General features: G+C 40.5%; 3 protein-coding genes and 1 pseudogene across 16 annotated transcripts in view; all 4 read left to right on the top strand.

Annotated features, from left to right (window-relative positions):
- Nucleotides 1–21,607, top strand: part of LOC134859890 (protocadherin gamma-C5-like) — a 196,874-nt gene that overhangs the window by 97,807 nt on the left and 77,460 nt on the right. For 2 of the 14 annotated variants that reach the window (XM_063876676.1, XM_063876674.1), the window contains exon 1: nt 11,433–13,960. The exons of 10 other annotated variants lie outside the window; for them this stretch is intronic. In XM_063876676.1, the coding sequence (XP_063732746.1) occupies nt 11,579–13,960 (2,382 nt within the window). In that variant the 5' untranslated portion in view covers nt 11,433–11,578. Of the gene's footprint in view, nt 1–11,432; nt 13,961–17,873; nt 20,566–21,607 lie in introns of those variants that run through there. 2 more of the 14 variants (XM_063876671.1, XM_063876660.1) reach the window with 1 other exon arrangement.
- Nucleotides 915–4,037, top strand: LOC134859901 (protocadherin gamma-A2-like). The gene has a single exon (XM_063876681.1). The coding sequence runs from the start codon at nt 1,099–1,101 to the stop codon at nt 3,490–3,492; it is 2,394 nt and encodes a 797-aa protein (XP_063732751.1). The 5' UTR covers nt 915–1,098; the 3' UTR covers nt 3,493–4,037.
- On the top strand, nt 4,654–7,182 carry LOC134859902 (protocadherin gamma-A2-like). The gene has a single exon (XM_063876682.1). The coding sequence runs from the start codon at nt 4,789–4,791 to the stop codon at nt 7,180–7,182; it is 2,394 nt and encodes a 797-aa protein (XP_063732752.1). The 5' UTR covers nt 4,654–4,788.
- On the top strand, nt 7,386–10,873 carry LOC134859899 (protocadherin gamma-A2-like; annotated as a pseudogene).

The following is a 21,607-nucleotide window of genomic DNA, read 5'->3' as shown; positions in this document are numbered from 1 at the left end:
AACAAATGTTCAAACACTGTTATTTGACATGTGGCCCTCAGTGAAAGACACTCATGCTATAGCCTATCGAACAATGTAAACTTGGTACTTTATTTACTATTTGTGTTTCACATGATTATTTTCCAAAAAGCATTTCTAATACATTACATCTTCAACAAATATCCTGTAAGCACACGATCTTGTATGCTGTGGTTATATTTGTTTTTATAATCGCAGTAATATCCATAATCAGCAGTACAATTAGTAGCCCTGTTGAAGTATTATTTGTAGCTGTAGCAGTAGAAATAAACATTCAAGAAGAGTTATTGCCATGAAGATTTGAATTGATAGAATCACATATTTGAAAACAGCTTGTTCAGGCCTTGGCCGTTTCTATGTTTGAAGGTGGTTTGTTTCAGCACTGTGAACAGCGACATAAAAAGTATAGACGCAAGTTAATCCTCTGTCAGTGGCTGGTTCCACATGTTTAATGCTGGTCTCTTTTTCTTCTTGTAATTTTTCAGTTGTCATTATTTAGAGAAATGTTGTATTTTCCATTTTGAACTTTCATTTGGATTTTATATTTACCCCAATCTCTGAAACATCTGAAAGACTTTTCATGACGATGTCCTTTCTTTTGCATCCTCATATTCAAATATGTTATTGATCTACCATAGGTGATGCATTTTGATTATATATTTCTGTTGCCGTTGGTTAAATAAAAGATATAACAAAAGTATAACCATTGCAGTTAGATATCCAGATTGATTGCAGTGTTCTCCTGAGCTGAATTGTATTCGGTTTTCTGCAGTTTTCTATTATGGACTCTTAGGGCCGCTGTTGACCAGAGTGTTGGTGGTTAGAGCATGTTGTATCAGCACCTCCCATGTAACAGCGTCACAGTACAAAGAGATCACGACGGACAAACACGAAAGATTACGGTTGGGACATATTTGTGGAACTATAAAGGGACATATTTTTATCTGCAAGCCTTTTGCTTTTACTCATTGGGATATGCTGCTTTTCTTTTGAGATTTGACATTGGAATCTGAGGGTCCCTTTTTTGTATGGATATAAGTACTGTGGAGTCTGTCGGTGGAAAAAAAAACGGATAGAACAATGACGCGGCGAGTACTGCTGTTTATCTCGCTCCTTTCCCTCGAATCAGTGTTCGGGCAGGTCAGCTACTCTATTCCGGAGGAGATGACGAAAGGCTCTTTAGTGGGCAATATAGCACAAGATTTGGGTTTAGATATAAAACGTTTGATATCAGGCAAGGCTAAGATCTATACGAGGAATAGCGAAGAGTACATCGAGCTAAATAGAGAAACAGGAGTCCTCCTCGTGAAACAGAGAGTCGACCGAGAGGTGCTGTGTACAGAAACGGCACTTTGTGCTTTACATTTTCAGGTTATTTTGGAAAATCCTATGGAGTTTTACAGTGTTAACGTCCAGGTGACAGATATAAATGATAATGCACCAACCTTTGAAAAAAACGAAATGAAATTTAAAATAAGCGAGTCCGCGGTGATCGGGGCAAAATTCGTGCTTGAAAGAGCTATTGATCTTGATGTTGGAAATAACGGTGTTCAAAGATACGAATTAAAACCAACTGATAATTTTGCTCTGAAAATCCACAGTAACGCAGATGGGAATAAAAATGTTGAGATGGTGCTACAGAAGCCTTTAGACAGGGAGAAACAAGAGCAGATATCTCTCGTGTTAACGGCTGTAGATGGAGGAGAGCCGCAGATGTCAGGAACAATGCTAATTGTTATTACAGTTTTAGACGCAAATGATAATGCGCCCGTTTTTACACAGCCCACATACAGGGCTGCAGTTACTGAAAACTCACCTAAAGGCACAGTTGTTACCACTGTTACAGCTTCAGATGCAGATCAGGGCTCAAACGGTAAGATAACATATTCAATCACAAATATGATAGAAAATGTCAGGAAAGCATTTGAGGTGAATAAAGAAAACGGGGAAGTTTCATTGATTGGAAATATTGACTTTGAAAAGTCAAGACATTTTCAAATTAATTTACTTGCCAGTGACGATGGAGGACTCACTGATTCTTGTAAATTAGTTGTCGATGTGCAAGATGTAAATGACAACAAGCCTGAAATTAACATAATGTCTAAGTCAAATGTGATATCAGAGGATGCCGTACTCAATACAGTCGTTACAATGATAAATATTGAGGACTTAGACTCAGGAGATAACGGAAACGTCGGATGCTTAATCCGCGAAAATGTGCCATTCACTTTAAAAACATCAACCAACAATTTCTATAGTTTAGTGACAGATAGTGATCTGGACAGAGAGACAGCTTCTCAGTATAATATAACAGTGACGTGCTCTGATGAGGGAGTGCCCTCCCTCTCCAGCAGCGTCACTCTCACCTTACAGATCTCTGATGTGAATGATAATGCGCCTGTCTTTGAGAGCAGCTCATATGAGGCCTACATTTTAGAAAACAACACACCAGGCCTCTCTATATTCTCAGTGAGAGCCAGAGATGCTGACTGGAACCAGAATGCCCGTGTTTCTTACAGCCTGGAGGATTCCACTGTTAACGGAGTGCCAGTCTCCTCATATGTGTCCATTAGTGCTGATAGTGGAGTCATCCATGCAGTGCGCTCTTTTGACTACGAGCAGATCAAAGACTTCCACTTCTTGCTCAAAGCGCAGGACGGAGGCTCTCCTCCACTCAGTAGCAATGTGACTGTGAAAATATTGATCCAGGACCAGAACGACAATCCTCCTCAGGTCCTGTACCCAGTCCAGACTGGTGGCTCTCTGGTGGCTGAGATGGTTCCTCGTTCTGCAGATGTGGGCTATATGGTCACTAAAGTGGTGGCTGTTGATGTGGACTCTGGACAGAATGCCTGGCTCTCCTATAAACTGCAGAAAGCCACAGACAGGGCGCTGTTTGAAGTGGGCTTACAGAATGGAGAAATAAGGACTATCCGCCAGGTGACTGATAAAGATGCTGTGAAACAAAGACTGACTGTTATAGTGGAGGACAACGGGCAGCCCTCTCGTTCAGCTACAGTCACTGTTAACGTGGCAGTGGCCGACAGCTTCCCGGAAGTGCTGTCTGAGTTCACTGACTTTACACAGGACAAGGAGTACAATGACAACCTGACTTTATACTTAGTGCTGGCTCTGGCTGTAGTGTCCTTCCTCTTCATCACGTGTTTAGTGGTTATTATATCAGTGAAGATCTACAGGTGGAGACAGTCTCGCACCCTCTATCACTCCAATCTCCCTGTGATTCCATATTATCCTCCACGTTACTCAGACACTTTGGGGACAGGGACTCTCCAACACGTGTACAATTACGAGGTGTGCAGGACGACTGACTCCAGAAAGAGTGACTGTAAGCTCGGCAGAGCCGGTAGTCAGAACGTGCTGATAATGGACCCCAGTTCTACAGGGACGATGCAGCGGATACAGAGTGAAAAGAGCATCCTGGATGAACCTGACTCTCCTCTAGAGGTTAGTTAAATAATTGAGCTCATCTACCGGGGTCTGTTTTTGTCTTTCAGTTCTTAGTTCCATTATTTGGGAACAGATGCACGCTATGTCTGCGTTTTCAGAACCATGGACAGCATCCTATTACCTTAACACTCAATCAGTGGTGGGCTGTTACTTTTTTCGACATGCACCATATTATGACTTGGCTCACATGTGTGTTACGTGAACGGAAAACTCCCTAATAGCTTTAATTGCTTTATCCTTTTTTGTATTCAGACCTTGGTAATAGCACAGATTGTATAGCTTTTAGGAGCAAAATATGGCTTTTTGTAGTTTTAAACACTTAACGTACATATCAAAGTTTCTCTCTATTTCACTATGTAGTTCTATTGTATAACATTTATTTAAATATTGATAATAGGGTATAATTTTATCTGGATTTATATTGGAGTCAGTAGTATAGCTTTGGAGAAGTGTTGGTCTCAGTATTTGCTTGACCTGCTGTTTTTAATTTAAGATATTTATATTAATTTTCGTTCATAATAGGTGATAGAACACGTTTTTATCGATGGCTTTTTGTACACATGGTTTCATAATGAACATCAATATATATACTATATTTTTTAAAGAAAGAACAGGGACTTCATTAGTCTCACATTGTAATTGCACTTGCATTACTTGTATCTTTATGAAAGGATTCGTGGTTGCAGCAATGTTGGCTGTTTTTATACTTTAATAATTGCACTACCTTGGACAGCAACTTTTCTGGACTCAGCTTTTCCCCCTCCATTCATTTATTTTACATTATTTGAATATGTTGGTAGTAATTTGAATCAATTCATAAATGTCTTACTTTTATAATTTGTTTCAGCTGTAGTTTATGTTTTCTTGAACATTTTGATAAAGAATTAAATAAAACTGAGAAATCATGACTAGAAACAGTTTGTATGTGGCCACCTATGGTGCTATTGTTACTTTATTTCAAATCAAACATTTTCAATAACTCTGCAGCACGGATTGGTTTATGTGAGTTTCCTGCAGTTTTGTATCATGGACTCTTAGGGCCGCTGTTGACCAGAGTGTGCACGGCTGACAGTAGGGCTGTATAGCAGCACCTCCCATGTAACATCATCATAAGAAATGAGAACACGACGGCAAAACAACGGACTCGGGATATCATCTAAAAACTCACGACGATCTTTGAACATTTTCTATTTATTGTGTGGATTATATTGCTGTGAAATTGTCGTTTGACATTGGATTATTATTTGTTGGATATTTAACCGGACTGTGGATTTTTTGTTAAAGAAATACAAGGATTGAACAATGAAAGCACAAGCGCGGTTGTTCATCTGTCTCCTTTCCCTCGGCTCGGTTATTGGGCAGGTCACCTACACGATCCCGGAGGAAATGGCAAAAGGCTCTGTAGTAGGCAACATAGCACAGGATTTAGGTTTGGAAAATAAACGTTTGACTTCTGGTAAAGCTCGAATTTATACTCGAGACAGCGATGAATACATCGAGCTGAACAGAGAGAGAGGTTTCCTCCTCGTCAAACAGAGAATCGACAGAGAGGCTCTCTGCAGACAGACGACGCCTTGTGCGTTACATTTTCAGATTATTTTGGAGAATCCTATGGAGTTTTACAGTGTAACTGTCCAGATTACAGATATTAATGATAATACACCAACCTTTGAAAAAAGCGAAAAGAAATTCAAAATTAGCGAGTCAGCAATCACCGGAGCAAAATTTGTGCTGGAAAGAGCTGTTGATTTTGATGTTGGAAATAATGGTGTTCAAAGATACGAATTAAAACCTACTGATAATTTTGCTTTGAAAATCCACAGTAACGCAGATGGGAATAAAAACGTTGAGATGGTGCTACAGAAGCCTTTAGACAGAGAGAAGCAGGAGCAGATATCTGTCGTGTTAACGGCTGTGGATGGAGGAGAGCCGCAGATGTCAGGAACAATGCTGATTGTTATTACAGTTTTAGACGCTAATGATAATGCGCCCGTTTTTGCACAGCCCACATACAAGGCGGCCGTTACAGAAAACTCACCTAAAGGCACAGTTGTTACCACTGTCACAGCTTCAGATGCAGATGACGGTTCTTATGGTAAAATTACTTATTCAATCACAAATACTTTAGATGATGTCAGGAAAATATTTGAGGTAAATGAGCAAAACGGTGAAGTTTTATTAATTGGAAATATTGACTTTGAAGAATCAAGGCACTTTCAAATAAATGTACTCGCTAGTGATGAAGGAGGACTCACAGATTCGTGCAAATTATTTGTTGATGTGCAAGACATGAATGACAACGAGCCGGAAATTAACATAATGTCAAAGTCAAATGTGATATCTGAGGATGCCGAACTCAATACAGTCGTTACAATGATAAATATTGAGGACTTGGACTCTGGAGAAAACGGTAACGTGAAATGCTTAATCAACGAAAATATACCTTTCGCTCTAAAAAGATCTACAAATAATTTCCATAGTTTAGTGACAGATAGTGATCTGGATAGGGAGACAGCTTCTCAGTATAATATAACAGTGACATGCTCTGATGAGGGAGTGCCCTCCCTCTCCAGCAGCGTCACTCTCACCTTACAGATCTCTGATGTAAATGATAACGCTCCTGTCTTTGAGAGCAGCTCATATGAGGCCTACATTGTAGAAAACAACACACCAGGCGTCTCTATATTCACAGTGAGAGCCAGAGACGCTGACTGGAACCAGAATGCCCGTGTTTCTTACATCCTGGAGTATTCCACTGTTAACGGAGTGCCAGTCTCCTCATATGTGTCCATTAGTGCTGATAGTGGAGTCATCCATGCAGTGCGCTCTTTTGACTACGAGCAGATCAAAGACTTCCACTTCCGGGTCAAAGCGCAAGACGGAGGCTCTCCTCCACTCAGTAACAATGTCACTGTGAAAATACTGATCCAGGACCAGAACGACAATCCTCCTCAGGTCCTGTACCCAGTCCAGACTGGTGGCTCTCTGGTGGCTGAGATGGTGCCTCGTTCAGCAGATGTGGGCTATCTGGTCACTAAAGTGGTGGCTGTTGATGTGGACTCTGGACAGAATGCCTGGCTCTCCTATAAACTGCAGAAAGCCACAGACAGGCCGCTGTTTGAAGTGGGCTTACAGAATGGAGAAATAAGGACTATCCGCCAGGTGACTGATAAAGATGCTGTGAAACAAAGACTGACTGTTATAGTGGAGGACAACGGGCAGCCCTCTCGTTCAGCTACAGTCACTGTTAACGTGGCAGTGGCCGACAGCTTCCCGGAAGTGCTGTCTGAGTTCACTGACTTTACACAGGATAAGGAATACAATGAGAACCTGACTTTTTACTTAGTGCTGGCTCTGGCTGTAGTGTCCTTCCTCTTCATCACATGTTTAGTGGTTATTATATCAGTGAAGATCTACAGGTGGAGACAGTCTCGCATCCTGTATCACTCCAATCTCCCTGTGATTCCATATTATCCTCCACGTTACTCAGACACTTTGGGGACAGGGACTCTCCAACACGTGTACAATTACGAGGTGTGCAGGACGACTGACTCTAGAATGAGTGACTGTAAGCTCGGCAGAGCCGGTAGTCAGAACGTGCTGATAATGGACCCCAGTTCTACAGGGACGATGCAGCGGATACAGAGTGAAAAGAGCATCCTGGATGAACCTGACTCTCCTCTAGAGGTTAGTTAAATAATTGAGCTCATCTACCGGGGTCTGTTTTTGTCTTTCAGTTCTTAGTTCCATTATTTGGGAACAGATGCACGCTATGTCTGCGTTTTCAGAACCATGGACAGCATCCTATTACCTTAACACTCAATCAGTGGTGGGCTGTTACTTTTTTCAACATGCACCATATTATGACTTGGCTCACATGTGTGTTACGTGAACGGAAAACTCCCTAATAGCTTTAATTGCTTTATCCTTTTTTGTATTCAGACCTTGGTAATAGCACAGATTGTATAGCTTTTAGGAGCAAAATATGGCTTTTTGTAGTTTTAAACACTTAACGTACATATCAAAGTTTCTCTCTATTTCACCATGTAGTTCTATTGTATAACATTTATTTAAATATTGATAATAGGGTATGTTTTTATCTGGATTTATATTGGAGTCAGTAGTATAGCTTTGGAGAAGTGTTGGTCTCAGTATTTGCTTGACCTGCTGTTTTTAATTTAAGATATTTATATTAATTTTCGTTCATAATAGGTGATAGAACACGTTTTTATCGATGGCTTTTTGTACACATGGTTTCATAATGAACATCAATATATATACTATATTTTTTAAAGAAAGAACAGGGACTTCATTAGTCTCACATTGTAATTGTACTTGCATTACTTGTATCTTTATGAAAGGATTTGTGGTTGCAGCAATGTTGGCTGTTTTTATACTTTCATAATTGCACTACCTTGGACAGCAACTTTTCTGGACTCAGCTTTTCCCCCTCCATTCATTTATTTTACATTATTTGAATATGTTGGTAGTAATTTGAATCAATTCATAAATGTCTTACTTTTATAATTTGTTTCAGCTGTAGTTTATGTTTTCTTGAACATTTTGATAAAGAATTAAATAAAACTGAGAAATCATGACTAGAAACAGTTTGTATGTGGCCACCTATGTTGCTATTGTTACTTTATTTCAAATCAAACATTTTCAATAACTCTGCAGCACGGATTGGTTTATGTGAGTTTCCTGCAGTTTTGTATCATGGACTCTTAGGGCCGCTGTTGACCAGAGTGTGCACGGCTGACAGTAGGGCTGTATAGCAGCACCTCCCATGTAACATCATCATAAAGAAATGAGAACACGACGGCAAAACAACGGACTCGGGATATCATCTAAAAACTCACGGATCTTTGAACATTTTCTATTTATTGTGTGGATTATATTGCTGTGAAATTGTCGTTTGACATTGGATTATTATTTGTTGGATATTTAACCGGACTGTGGATTTTTTGTTAAAGAAATACAAGGATTGAACAATGAAAGCACAAGCGCGGTTGTTCATCTGTCTTCTTTCCCTCGGCTCGGTTATTGGGCAGGTCACCTACACGATCCCGGAGGAAATGGCAAAAGGCTCTGTAGTAGGCAACATAGCACAGGATTTAGGTTTGGAAAATAAACGTTTGACTTCTGGTAAAGCTCGAATTTATACTCGAGACAGCGACGAATACATCGAGCTGAACAGAGAAAGAGGAGTCCTCCTCGTCAAACAGAGAATCGACAGAGAGGCTCTCTGCAGACAGACGGCACCTTGTGCTTTACATTTTCAGATTATTTTGGAGAATCCTATGGAGTTTTACAGTGTAACTGTCCAGATTACAGATATTAATGATAATGCACCGACCTTTGAAGAAAGGGTAATCAAATTCAAAATTAGCGAGTCAGCAATCTCCGGTGCAAAATTTGTGCTGGAAAGAGCTGTTGATCTTGATGTTGGACTTAATGATCTTCAAAGATACGAATTAAAACCTACTGATAATTTTGCTTTGAAACTCCACAATAACGCAGATGGGAATAAAAACGTAGAGATGGTGCTACAGAAGCCTTTAGACAGAGAGAAGCAAGAGCAGATATCTCTCGTGTTAACGGCTGTAGATGGAGGAGAGCCGCAGATGTCAGGAACAATGCTGATTGTTATTACAGTTTTAGACGCTAATGATAATGCGCCCGTTTTTACACAGCCCACATACAGGGCTGCAGTTACTGAAAACTTACCCAAAGGCACAGTTGTTGCCACTGTCACAGCTTCAGATGCAGATCAGGGTCCTAATGGTAAAATATTATATTCAATTACAAATACATTAGACGTTAGAAAAATGTTTAACATAAACAAGGAAAATGGAGATGTTACTTTAGTTGGGGATATTGATTTTGAAGAGTCGCCTCATTTTCAAATAAATGTACGTGCTAGTGACGAGGGAGGACTCACGGATTCTTGTAAATTAGTTGTTGATGTGCAAGATGTAAATGACAATAAACCGGAAATTAACATAATGTCTAAGTCGAATGAGATATCGGAAGATGCCAAACTCGATACAGTCGTTACAATGATAAATATTGAGGACAAGGACACTGGAGAAAATGGAAAAGTGCAGTGTTTTGTAAATGAAAATATACCATTCATTTTAAAAACATCCACCAATGATTTTTATAGATTGGTGACAGATAGTGATTTAGACAGAGAGACAGCTTCTCAGTATAATATAACAGTGACCTGCTCTGATGAGGGAGTGCCCTCCCTCTCCAGCAGCGTCACTCTCACCTTACAGATCTCTGATGTGAATGATAACGCGCCTGTCTTTGAGAGCAGCTCATATGAGGCCTACATTGTAGAAAACAACACACCAGGCGTCTCTATATTCACAGTGAGAGCCAGAGACGCTGACTGGAACCAGAATGCCCGTGTTTCTTACATCCTTGAAGACTCCTCTGTTAACGGAGTGCCAGTCTCCTCATATGTGTCCGTTAGTGCTGATAGTGGAGTCATCCATGCAGTGCGCTCTTTTGACTACGAGCAGATCAAACACTTCCAAATCCGGGTCAAAGCGCAGGATGGAGGCTCTCCTCCACTCAGTAGCAATGTGAGTGTGAAAATACTGATCCAGGACCAGAATGACAACCCTCCTCAGGTCCTGTACCCAGTCCAGACTGGTGGCTCTCTGGTGGCTGAGATGGTTCCTCGTTCTGCAGATATAGGCTATCTAGTCACTAAAGTGGTGGCTGTTGATGTGGACTCTGGACAGAATGCCTGGCTCTCCTATAAACTCCAGAAAGTCACAGACAGGGCGCTGTTTGAAGTGGGCTTACAGAATGGAGAAATAAGGACTTTCCGCCAGGTGACTGATAAAGATGCTGTGAAACAAAGACTGACTGTTATAGTGGAGGACAACGGGCAGCCCTCTCGTTCAGCTACAGTCATTGTTAACGTGGCGGTGGCCGACAGCTTCCCGAAGTGCTGTCTGAGTTCACTGACTTTACACAGGACAAGGAATACAATGACAACCTGACTTTTTACTTGGTGCTGGCTCTGGCTGTAGTGTCCTTCCTCTTCATCACGTGTTTAGTGGTTATTATATCAGTGAAGATCTACAGGTGGAGACAGTCTCGCACCCTCTATCACTCCAATCTCCCTGTGATTCCTTATTATCCTCCACGTTACTCAGACACTTTGGGGACAGGGACTCTCCAACACGTGTACAATTACGAGGTGTGCAGGACGACTGACTCCAGAAAGAGTGACTGTAAGCTCGGCAGAGCCAGTAGTCAGAACGTGCTGATAATGGACCCCAGTTCTACAGGAACGATGCAGCGGATACAGAGTGAAAAGAGCATCCTGGATGAACCTCACTCTCCTATTGAGGTTAGACTGCTTTAACATTCTTTCTACCCACATTGTTTTTACATTTTCAATGTTAAGCATGGGTTCAGTCAGTAGAAATGGCATACCAAGGTTAGAGGATCATCTGAGATGTATTCCCTTTAGTTATATCTGAGCTGCATGTTTAAATATGTCTCATCATCCCTTAGAACATCGCTCAGTACCTCGGACAGAGGCTGTGCTATACATCCAGATTGGTCGCACTCTTTGTCTCCTCATGTTTCATACAGTTGTAGTATGCGCTGTCTGAGCTTGTTTGACGTAGTTGTTGTTGTTGTTTTTAGTTTTAGTTTAATTTATATGGGATAGAGGTTTTTACCTTATTCATAATTAATTTGATGTTATTTTCATTATACCAGTAATGTGGGAAATGCATATTGCTGAACTACTTCCACTGATTTAGCAATCTGCAATTTCACTTTGTGAACTCCATGGGCCGCTGTTGGTCCATATGTTGCAGCTGTGGGTAGAATTGCTAAGCAGATCCTCCCATTTCATGTCTATATTTCAGAGGACAAAAAAAGGGAGAAAGCACCGTTCACGGACAGATTATTACTCCGATGGACATACTGATTTGAGTGATCCTCCTTTAACATTTGTGGATAAATTCGACTTTGCTTTTTTAAATAATTTTCTCACGGATATATTTGTATTAAGAAACCAAGTCCAACAGCCTTTTTGACGCAATCGTTAACTAGAACAATGAGAAGGCAAGTACTGTTTTTCATCTCGGTCCTCTCTCTCGGTTCAGTCGTCGGGCAAGTCAGCTACTCTATCCCGGAGGAAATGGCAAAGGGTTCAGTAGTGGGCAACATAGCACAGGACTTGGGTCTGGATTTGAGAAGACTAAAGTCAGGTAAAGCCCGTATATTTACGGGCGAAAATGCAGAATACATCGAGCTGAGTAGAGACAGGGGACTCCTCCTTGTGAAAGAGAGAATCGACAGAGAGGCGCTCTGCAGACAGACGACGCCTTGTGCTTTACATTTGCAGATTATTTTAGAAAATCCAATGGAGCTTTTTCGAATAACAATAGAGGTAACTGACATAAATGACAACATTCCCACTTTTAAGAATGATGAGAAACGTTTTGAAATTAGCGAGTCCGCAGTTACAGGATCTAAGTTTGTGTTAGAAAGAGCGATTGATGCAGACATTGGGGTCAACGGACTGAAAAATTACAGCTTAAAACCGACTGACAATTTTTTACTAAGCATACAAAATCATGGAGATGGAATTAAAAAGGTAGAAATGGTGTTGCACAAGCCATTAGATCGAGAGAAAGACGAACAAATATATTTGTTGTTAACAGCTGTAGATGGAGGAGACCCTCAGATGTCTGGTACAGTTAAGATCTATGTGAATGTGCTCGATGTAAACGACAATGCTCCTGTTTTCATGCATTCAGTTTACAAGGCAGCCATAGCCGAAAATTCTCAGAGAGGAACCACATTGACAAAAGTGAGTGCTTCTGATGCAGACAAAGGAATACACGGGGAAGTTTCTTATTCTGTGTCGACCACTATTGACAGTGTGTCTGATATATTTACAATAAATGAAAAGGGTGAAGTAATATTAGTTGGTGAAATTGATTTTGAAAAAGCCAAGTATTACCGAATAGATATTGAAGCTCAAGACAGTGGGGGACTTTCTGATTCCAGTAAGATTATTGTTGATGTAATTGATATTAACGACAATAAGCCTGTTATCAGTATACTTTCTAAATCTGTTTCAATTCCAGAAGACTCTCCCCAAAACACAGTTATAGTTATGTTCAGTGTTATTGACCCAGATTCAAATAACAATGGTCAAGTGAACTGCAGAATTGATGGCAACATACCGTTTACTATACCAACTTCCTTAAGTGGTTTCTATAGCATTGTGACAGACAGTGAACTGGACAGAGAGAAAGCCTCTGAGTATAATATAACAGTGACCTGCTCTGATGAGGGAGTGCCCCCCCTCTCCAGCAGCGTCACTCTCACCTTACAGATCTCTGATGTGAATGATAATGCGCCTGTCTTTGAGAGCAGCTCATATGAGGCCTACATTGTAGAAAACAACACACCAGGCCTCTCTATATTCACAGTGAGAGCCAGAGATGTTGACTGGAACCAGAATGCCCGTGTTTCTTACATCCTGGAGGATTCCACTGTTAACGGAGTGGCAGTCTCCTCATATGTGTCCGTTAGTGCTGATAGTGGAGTCATCCATGCAGTGCGCTCTTTTGACTACGAGCAGATCAAAGACTTCCACTTCCGGGTCAAAGCACAGGATGGAGGGTCTCCTCCACTCAGTAGCAATGTGAGTGTGAAAATACTGATCCAGGACCAGAATGACAACCCTCCTCAAGTCCTGTACCCAGTCCAGACTGGTGGCTCTCTGGTGGCTGAGATGGTGCCTCGTTCTGCAGATGTGGGCTATCTGGTCACTAAAGTGGTGGCTGTTGATGTGGACTCTGGACAGAATGCCTGGCTCTCCTATAAACTGCAGAAAGCCACGGACAGGGCGCTGTTTGAAGTGGGCTTACAGAATGGAGAAATAAGGACTATCCGCCAGGTGACTGATAAAGATGCTGTGAAACAAAGACTGACTGTTATAGTGGAGGACAACGGGCAGCCCTCTCGTTCAGCTACAGTCATTGTTAACGTGGCAGTGGCGGACAGCTTCCCAGAAGTGCTGTCGGAGTTCACTGACTTCACACAGGACAAGGAGTACAATGACAACCTGACTTTTTACTTGGTGCTGGCTCTGGCTGTAGTGTCCTTCCTCTTCATCACGTGTTTAGTGGTTATTATATCAGTGAAGATCTACAGATGGAGACAGTCTCGCACCCTCTATCACTCCAATCTCCCTGTGATTCCATATTATCCTCCACGTTACTCAGACACTTTGGGGACAGGGACTCTGCAACACGTCTACAATTATGAGGTGTGCAGGACGACTGACTCCAGAAAGAGTGACTGTAAGCTCGGCAGAGCTGGTAGTCAGAATGTGCTGATAATGGACCCCAGTTCTACAGGGACGATGCAGAGGATACAGAGTGAAAAGAGCATCCTGGATGAACCTGACTCTCCCCTAGAGGTTAGTCTAATGGAAAGAGAAAGGTGTAATGCAAGTGTTGAATTTTACCTTTAAAAACATCACTTTTTTTTCTATTTAGTCATTTAGTTCTTCATTTAACTCAATGGTCTCATACATATCTAATTCACTCTACAATACACTAATGCTCATGATAACCTATAGTCCTTTTTTAGTTTTATAAAGAGAATTTTAATATTGTCTCTTCACATTTGACTTGTTTTATGAAACCTGCACTTAGTTGTCTAAATGAATAAATCAGCAACATATTATTTTGGAATAGCTATTAAATTAGGTGTTTTGGCTATTGTGTGTGCCACTTCTGTGTATCTTTTAATATGTAATTTAGAAAAAGGACTCCATTAGGATATAACATAAGCAAATAAAAAAGATACACACATTTTTTTTGGCTAAATTGATGATTCACTATTTATATGTTTTTATTAGTTATCACCTTTGTCCACCCTGGTTTATATTTATAACAATATTGGATAGGGGCATATGTCACTTGTGTTTTAAATCTGAAAATAACTTTCCTCTTCATACATTTTGAAATCTTACTTACAGGAAACCTTCTGTATAAACACAACTTTCTCACATCATTTGTATTTAAAACCATAGGACCTGTATTTTGGTTACATTATTATGCATTTAGCAGTAGAGTCATGGACAGCATTTTCCAGATAGGTACGCTGCAAAAGATGCACCAGTATAAGGATTATGCCTCATCACTCCAAAACACATACTTACACAGTTCCTTTCAGAAAATAGTTCCAGGTGTTTTATAAATAGTTTTTTTCTGGGTTTTTGAAATCTTAATGTTCTTAGATTCAATGGCACATTACAGGAAGCAGTCAATTGTGTTGCTGAAGACTAGATATATAAAAAGATGTATAGATGTGGTATTGCTCAAGAGCCAACATAATTTCCCAGAGAGTGATGTGAACAGATTGTGTGTTAGCGTTTCCTATGTTACACTTCCTTATTCCAGTTATCCTTCTACTGGATTTCTCTTCTTTCTTTTTGTTGACTGTGTATCAACATCAAAATAGTACACTGTTAAATAGTTAGGGAAGCATTGACATGAAGGTGTTAATGTTATCTAGAACAGCACCATAGATCTACTGTTCCTCTATAGGGGCATTTATAAAAGTGTCTGTGATTAACTCTGCAATGCTCTTGTTATCAGGAACAGAAACACCTGCATTGAATGACCTGTTTGCAAAGTATGACATCTGACAAGTACTGCCACTACCATTGTCTTTGTTGTGCATATTGTCTGCATTATCTTTTTTCTTGTTGAATTCTACAAGCAGTCTATGTTAAGTTACCCTACTATATCGACAAATGGGTTCAGATAGCAGAATACGTCACTCCGTCTGAATTCCTCATCTAATTCTATCCATAGAATTAATTTGTGGACAGGATGGACCTGAAGGATGTAAACAGAATGTCCTTTTTTTTTCAAAGGGAAGGTAGGTTCCTTTGAAGTATTTGTCTAAGTCTGTGGAGAAAAACATAAAATAGTCAGAAATGTAGTGTATAGACACAGTTTAATTGTAGGTATAGGCATAACCTAAAGGGGAGAAACAAATACAAAAAAGTATTATAGTGTTACCGGCACCAGACCTAGGGGTAATCTGGAACAGCAGCAAGGGTTACACAGGCAAGGGAGCACTGTGTAGCCAACATACAAACAGTGTCTGTGGATTAATAAAGAGAGGACCAGAGTAAACGTCTTACTAAGGTCACAGTACGTTTATTTCTGACATGAATTGCATACAGTTCAGTCACATGAATCAAAATGATTTAAAATATATTCCACATGAACAAGTATTGGCTTAACTGGAAATGTTAATACCCAAATAATATAACTCAAAACACACACTCACGTGACCATCATACCTACAGTTACTCCTATTTTAATACATACAGTCCTGCTAATACTCATTCAACACACACACACACACACACACACACACACACACACACACACACACACACACACACACACCAGTGGCACATGACAATATGGCGCGACCACGCCATGTTACAGAGTAGCCTGAACCGTTAAACTAGCTTAACCATGGCACCCTCCCCACCACCATCCACTCACTGCTGACTGGCCTACACTCCCAACAACACCCAGAAAACGTCCCCTGATGCCACAGAGTGCCAGATGTCAGCCACCCACATCCCACAAATTACTGTGCAAGACCGTCCTATGAAAAACACTACTTAGCATGGCGATGCTAACCGGAACCATTAGCAGCAGGACGCTTGCTACACTTACACACCCGTCAAAAATCATGTTAAACATTACACAACTATTGGCAATGCATTTATATTATATATTGATGCAAGGTAAATATAGAAAAGTCAGTTTATCAGTACCTGTGGATAAATAGAGAGAGGACCAAAGTTAACGTCTTGCTCGGGTCAGAGTTCGTTTATTTCTGACATGCGCATGAGCTTCTAAAGCAGCGGTTCCCAAACTTTTTTTGCGGCGCACCCCCTTCTACGTCCCAACCGGGTTGACGCACCCCCCAAAAAAACGCAAAAAAAACGCAAAAAAAAACGTGACAAAGCTTTGTTTTATCGCCATATAAATAACTTTGTCATGAGACGTTCCAGCGGCTGTGTTCTTCTACGTTTCTATCAAAAACTAATAAATTATAGTTTTTTTATTTAAAATAAAAGGGATTATAAAGGAAAAGTTTATTGTTCCTGTTTTTTATTGTAGCCTATGGAAAAATCTGACTTAAAAAACAAAACTGTGTAATATTTTTATACCAGACCACCATTACATGCTTCATCTTGCGCACCCCCTGGTGGCAGCTCGCGCACCCCTTTGCCACACTTTGGGAATCCCTGTTCTAATGCCTCCACAGCAGTGCCAGAGCGCTATACTGACGTTACAATACATTGTTAACGTTTGTGTTGGAAAGATTAATTATTAACAAAAAAATAGGGGGCTGTCTGTTTAAATAAAACGTAACATATAGCATTTCCAACCTGCTACAATAACAAATGTGGTTATGAGTTCTCTTGTGCTCAGAAAACTTATAGTTCAGGTGAACAATTTGGGTTGCCTAACTCATCCCTTTGGTTCTGGTTATTCCTGACAAGACTGTAAATTACCTCAAAAAAGTTTCTGATTGAAAATACGTTTCATGAGAAGCAAACAAGTTATTGATTACAAGTCAGGTAAATAATTCATCAGCGTTGGGTGGTAAGTCTTTTCTCTAATTTCCTAAGCGAATAGTTACTTGAGTATAAAAATAATTTATCTCTTCTATTTAAGTTGGTCTATTAAATCAAAGTCATGTTAACATTTTCATGTGATTTAAATATATCTGATTGAGTCTACAAAACAAATGTATTCTCTGTTCTGAGATGACTACATTTGAATTGAATTAAGTTCATACTTGCCTGCAAAGAGCATCCTGGATGAACCAGACTCTCCTCTAGAGGTTAGTTACTTCATTGCAAAGCACTCACTTTTAATTAGTAAAGCAAACAAGTGGAGGAGTATACACCTTTATAATGCTTTGTTTATCTGAGTTTCTCCAATGGGAAACATTGGTTGCAGCACCACGGACAGCGCCAGATTAATTTTCTATAAGGTTAAAAAAGGATTACTGCTGGAGCTCTGTTTTCAAATATCTCCATTCCGCTTCTAGCTTTTCATATGAAATGCTAGGAGTCACATTTCTGTGTCCTTATGCATATATTGCCCGCTGCAACTAGAAGCGTATGTTGACACACATGGTCTTACTTTAAAACGTATATTATGTTATTGCTTTTAAATATATATATATATATTTAAAATGTTTTTCGATACGTACAATTGTCCCACAAAAGCAATTGATTCCAGCAGGTTGAGTACTGTATGTCATTACAATGCGTGGACCCCGCAGTCTTGTGCAGTTCAGTGTACTGCACTCTTAGGGACGCTGTTGGCCAGTGTGTGGTTGTTTGACTGCAGATTCCAGCAGCACCTCCCTGATCATTTAGATTTGTGAGAAGCGAGGTCGAGACAATGCACGATTGGAGTTATCGAGAACACTAAATACGAGCAAAGGAGCTGGAAATAATTTGATCGACATTTTTTGGTTAGACACCTCTTATTTCTCAGTCCTCCAGTGTTTGGAATAAGACTGTCCTTTTTTTAGTATTATTTTCGGATTTGTTGTGATCGTTCAGAACCGTTCAACGAAACAATGAGACGGCAAGTACTGTTGTTTTTCTCAATGCTCTCTCTCTGTTCCGTGCTTGGGCAGGTCAGCTATTCTATTCCTGAGGAAGTGTCAAAAGGCTCGTTGATCGGCAACATAGCACAAGATTTAGGTTTGGATTTAAAACGACTGAAAACAGGAAAAGCTCGCTTGCATGTTGGAAACACCGCTGAATACATTGAGTTGAATCGAGAAAAGGGGGTCCTTCTCATCAAAGAGAGAATGGACAGAGAGGCGTTATGCAAACAGACAACTCCGTGTGCTTTACATTTTCAAATAATTTTGGAAAACCCCATTGAGTTTTATCGCGTTACGTTAGAAATAACAGATATAAACGACAACGCCCCTTTATTTAAAATGAATAATATGCTATTCGAGATAAGCGAATCTGCTGTCATCGGGGCAAAATTTGTTTTAGAAAAAGCATTAGATTATGACGTCGGTATAAACGGACTCAAAACGTATTTCCTCAACCCAACGGATAATTTCGTTTTAAAATTTAACAGCAACGCAGATGGGGAAAAGGAAGTACAGATGGTTTTGGAGAAACCTCTTGATCGTGAGAAACAAGAACAATTGATTCTAACACTTACAGCCGTCGACGGAGGTGATCCTCAGCTATCAGGCACAGTGCAAATTCATGTAACTGTGTTGGACGTGAATGATAATTCTCCTATATTTACGCAGTCAACATATAAAGCAAGTTTAAGGGAAAACTCCCAGAAGGGAACGTCATTAATGACTGTAACAGCAACTGATCGAGATCAGGGCACAAATGGTTTCGTAACGTACTCTATTTCCAGTAACACCGAGGGAATTTTGGATTTATTTGAAATACACGAAACAAGTGGTGAGATACGTTTGATTGGGGACATAGATTATGAAACATCGAAACATTACAACCTGGACATTAAAGCAAGAGATCAGGGTGGGCTCACTGACTCATGCAAAATATTATTTGACATTGTTGATGTGAATGATAATATTCCGATAATAGATTTAATGTCAACTACACAATCAGTACCGGAGGATTCTACATTTCAAACAGTTATTGCTGTTATAATTGTGCATGATGCTGACTCAGATAATAATGGAGTAGTTACATGTTTTCTAAGTGAATTTGTGCCTTTTGTTATTGAAAATACTTCGAATGGTTTCTATAGCATAAGAACAAACGATGATTTGGACAGAGAGAGAGCTTCAGAGTATAATATAACTGTGACCTGCTCTGATGAGGGAGTGCCCTCCCTCTCCAGCAGCGTCACTCTCACCTTACAAATCTCTGATGTGAATGATAATGTGCCTGTCTTTGAGAGCAGCTCATATGAGGCCTACATTGTAGAAAACAACACACCAGGCGTCTCTATATTCACAGTGAGAGCCAGAGACGCTGACTGGAACCAGAATGCCCGTGTTTCTTACATCCTGGAGGATTCCACTGTTAACGGAGTGCCAGTCTCCTCATATGTGTCCATTAGTGCTGATAGTGGAGTCATCCATGCAGTGCGCTCTTTTGACTACGAGCAGATCAAAGACTTCCACTTCCGAGTTAAAGCTCAGGATGGAGGCTCTCCTCCACTCAGTAGCAATGTGACAGTGAAGATACTGATCCAGGACCAGAACGACAACCCTCCTCAGGTCCTGTACCCAGTCCAGACTGGTGGCTCTCTGGTGGCTGAGATGGTTCCTCGTTCAGCAGATGTGGGCTATCTGGTCACTAAAGTGGTGGCTGTTGATGTGGACTCTGGACAGAATGCCTGGCTCTCCTATAAACTGCAGAAAGCCACTGACAGGCCGCTGTTTGAAGTGGGCTTACAGAATGGAGAAATAAGGACTATCCGCCAGGTGACTGATAAAGATGCTGTGAAACAAAGACTGACTGTTATAGTGGAGGACAACGGGCAGCCCTCTCGTTCAGCTACAGTCATTGTTAACGTGGCGGTGGCGGACAGCTTCCCAGATGTGCTGTCTGAGTTCACTGACTTTACACAGGACAAGGAGTACAATGACAACCTGACTTTTTACTTAGTGCTGGCTCTGGCTGTAGTGTCCTTCCTCTTCATCACGTGTTTAGTGGTTATTATATCAGTGAAGATCTACAGATGGAGACAGTCTCGCATCCTGTATCACTCCAATCTCCCTGTGATTCCATATTATCCTCCACGTTACTCAGACACTTTGGGGACAGGGACTCTCCAACACGTGTACAATTACGAGGTGTGCAGGACCACTGACTCCAGAAAGAGTGACTGTAAGCTCGGCAGAGTCGGTAGTCAGAACGTTCTGATAATGGACCCCGGTTCTACAGGGACGATGCAGCGGATACAGAATGAAAAGAGCATCCTGGATGAACCTGACTCTCCTCTGGAGGTTAGTCATTTTGGATTATTTCAGTTGTAAGTTCTTCACACGATTTACGTGGATGAAACATTTGTTACCAGGCGCAATGCATCAGTATTTTGCAATCAGAACAACGGACAGTGGCACTGGTCACATCCAGGGCTTTGTAGTTATTCTTGTGTGAATTTCCATAATGCTTTTGCAAATATCTATGTATTAAATATATGTCTGTATCTATCGTATTATGCAAACCATAATGTTGCTAAGGCTGTTGACTTTCAGCACAGCGTCCTCTATTGGCAGTACACACCATTACATTCATTAAGTGCATCAAACTGCGCAGGCATTAGGAGGAATACAGAGGCATGTCAGTAGACGTGCGCAGCCAGCACCAGTTGTATTTGTGTGCGTCACTGACCAATAGTAAGTGGCTGTAAATAGGACAGTTTAGTCCATTGTTGAGCCTTTTGCCATTTAAGTGTTTTAAGAGTTAGTTATTTAGTTAGACAGTTAGTTAGTTCGACAGTTAGACAGTTAGTAGTTATTGTGATAGCGTGCTAAGCTACTAAAGCTAACGATAGCATTATTTAGCTATGCTCTTCTTTGTATGTTGGCTATCTGTAATGTTTGCCAGTCAGTTGTTGTAAGTTATTGGAGCTATATATGAAGTATTTCGGAGATGCCTTTCATTTGTAATGGTTTAATTATAACATGATTGTACTATATTTATTTCTGTTATAGACCATACATAACCACACCTGCTACAAGTCTGTCATTCCGTGCTGTTCAATCAAGTAAAGGAGAATAACCTTATTAAATCCTACGGTGTGTTCTTACCGACACCCCAAGGAGTACGTCAGTGCTTGTGAAACCATACATACAGTCCTATCCCCATCGAACACATAACATGTAATGATTTAGTATTTAACTATTTTATTTGTTTCTTAGGATTTATACCTATTTGAAATAAACTCTGTTTACATAAAATTAAAATACTCTATCGGTATTTCCTTTCCACTTCATCATAACAGGGTTTATTAACCTGTTTTTTTAACCCAAATATGTATGCCCC

The sequence above is a fragment of the Eleginops maclovinus genome, chromosome 23 (genome assembly GCF_036324505.1).
Source record: "Eleginops maclovinus isolate JMC-PN-2008 ecotype Puerto Natales chromosome 23, JC_Emac_rtc_rv5, whole genome shotgun sequence".
Lineage (NCBI taxonomy): Eukaryota > Metazoa > Chordata > Actinopteri > Perciformes > Eleginopidae > Eleginops > Eleginops maclovinus.
This window is presented reverse-complemented; position numbering and strand designations above follow the sequence as displayed.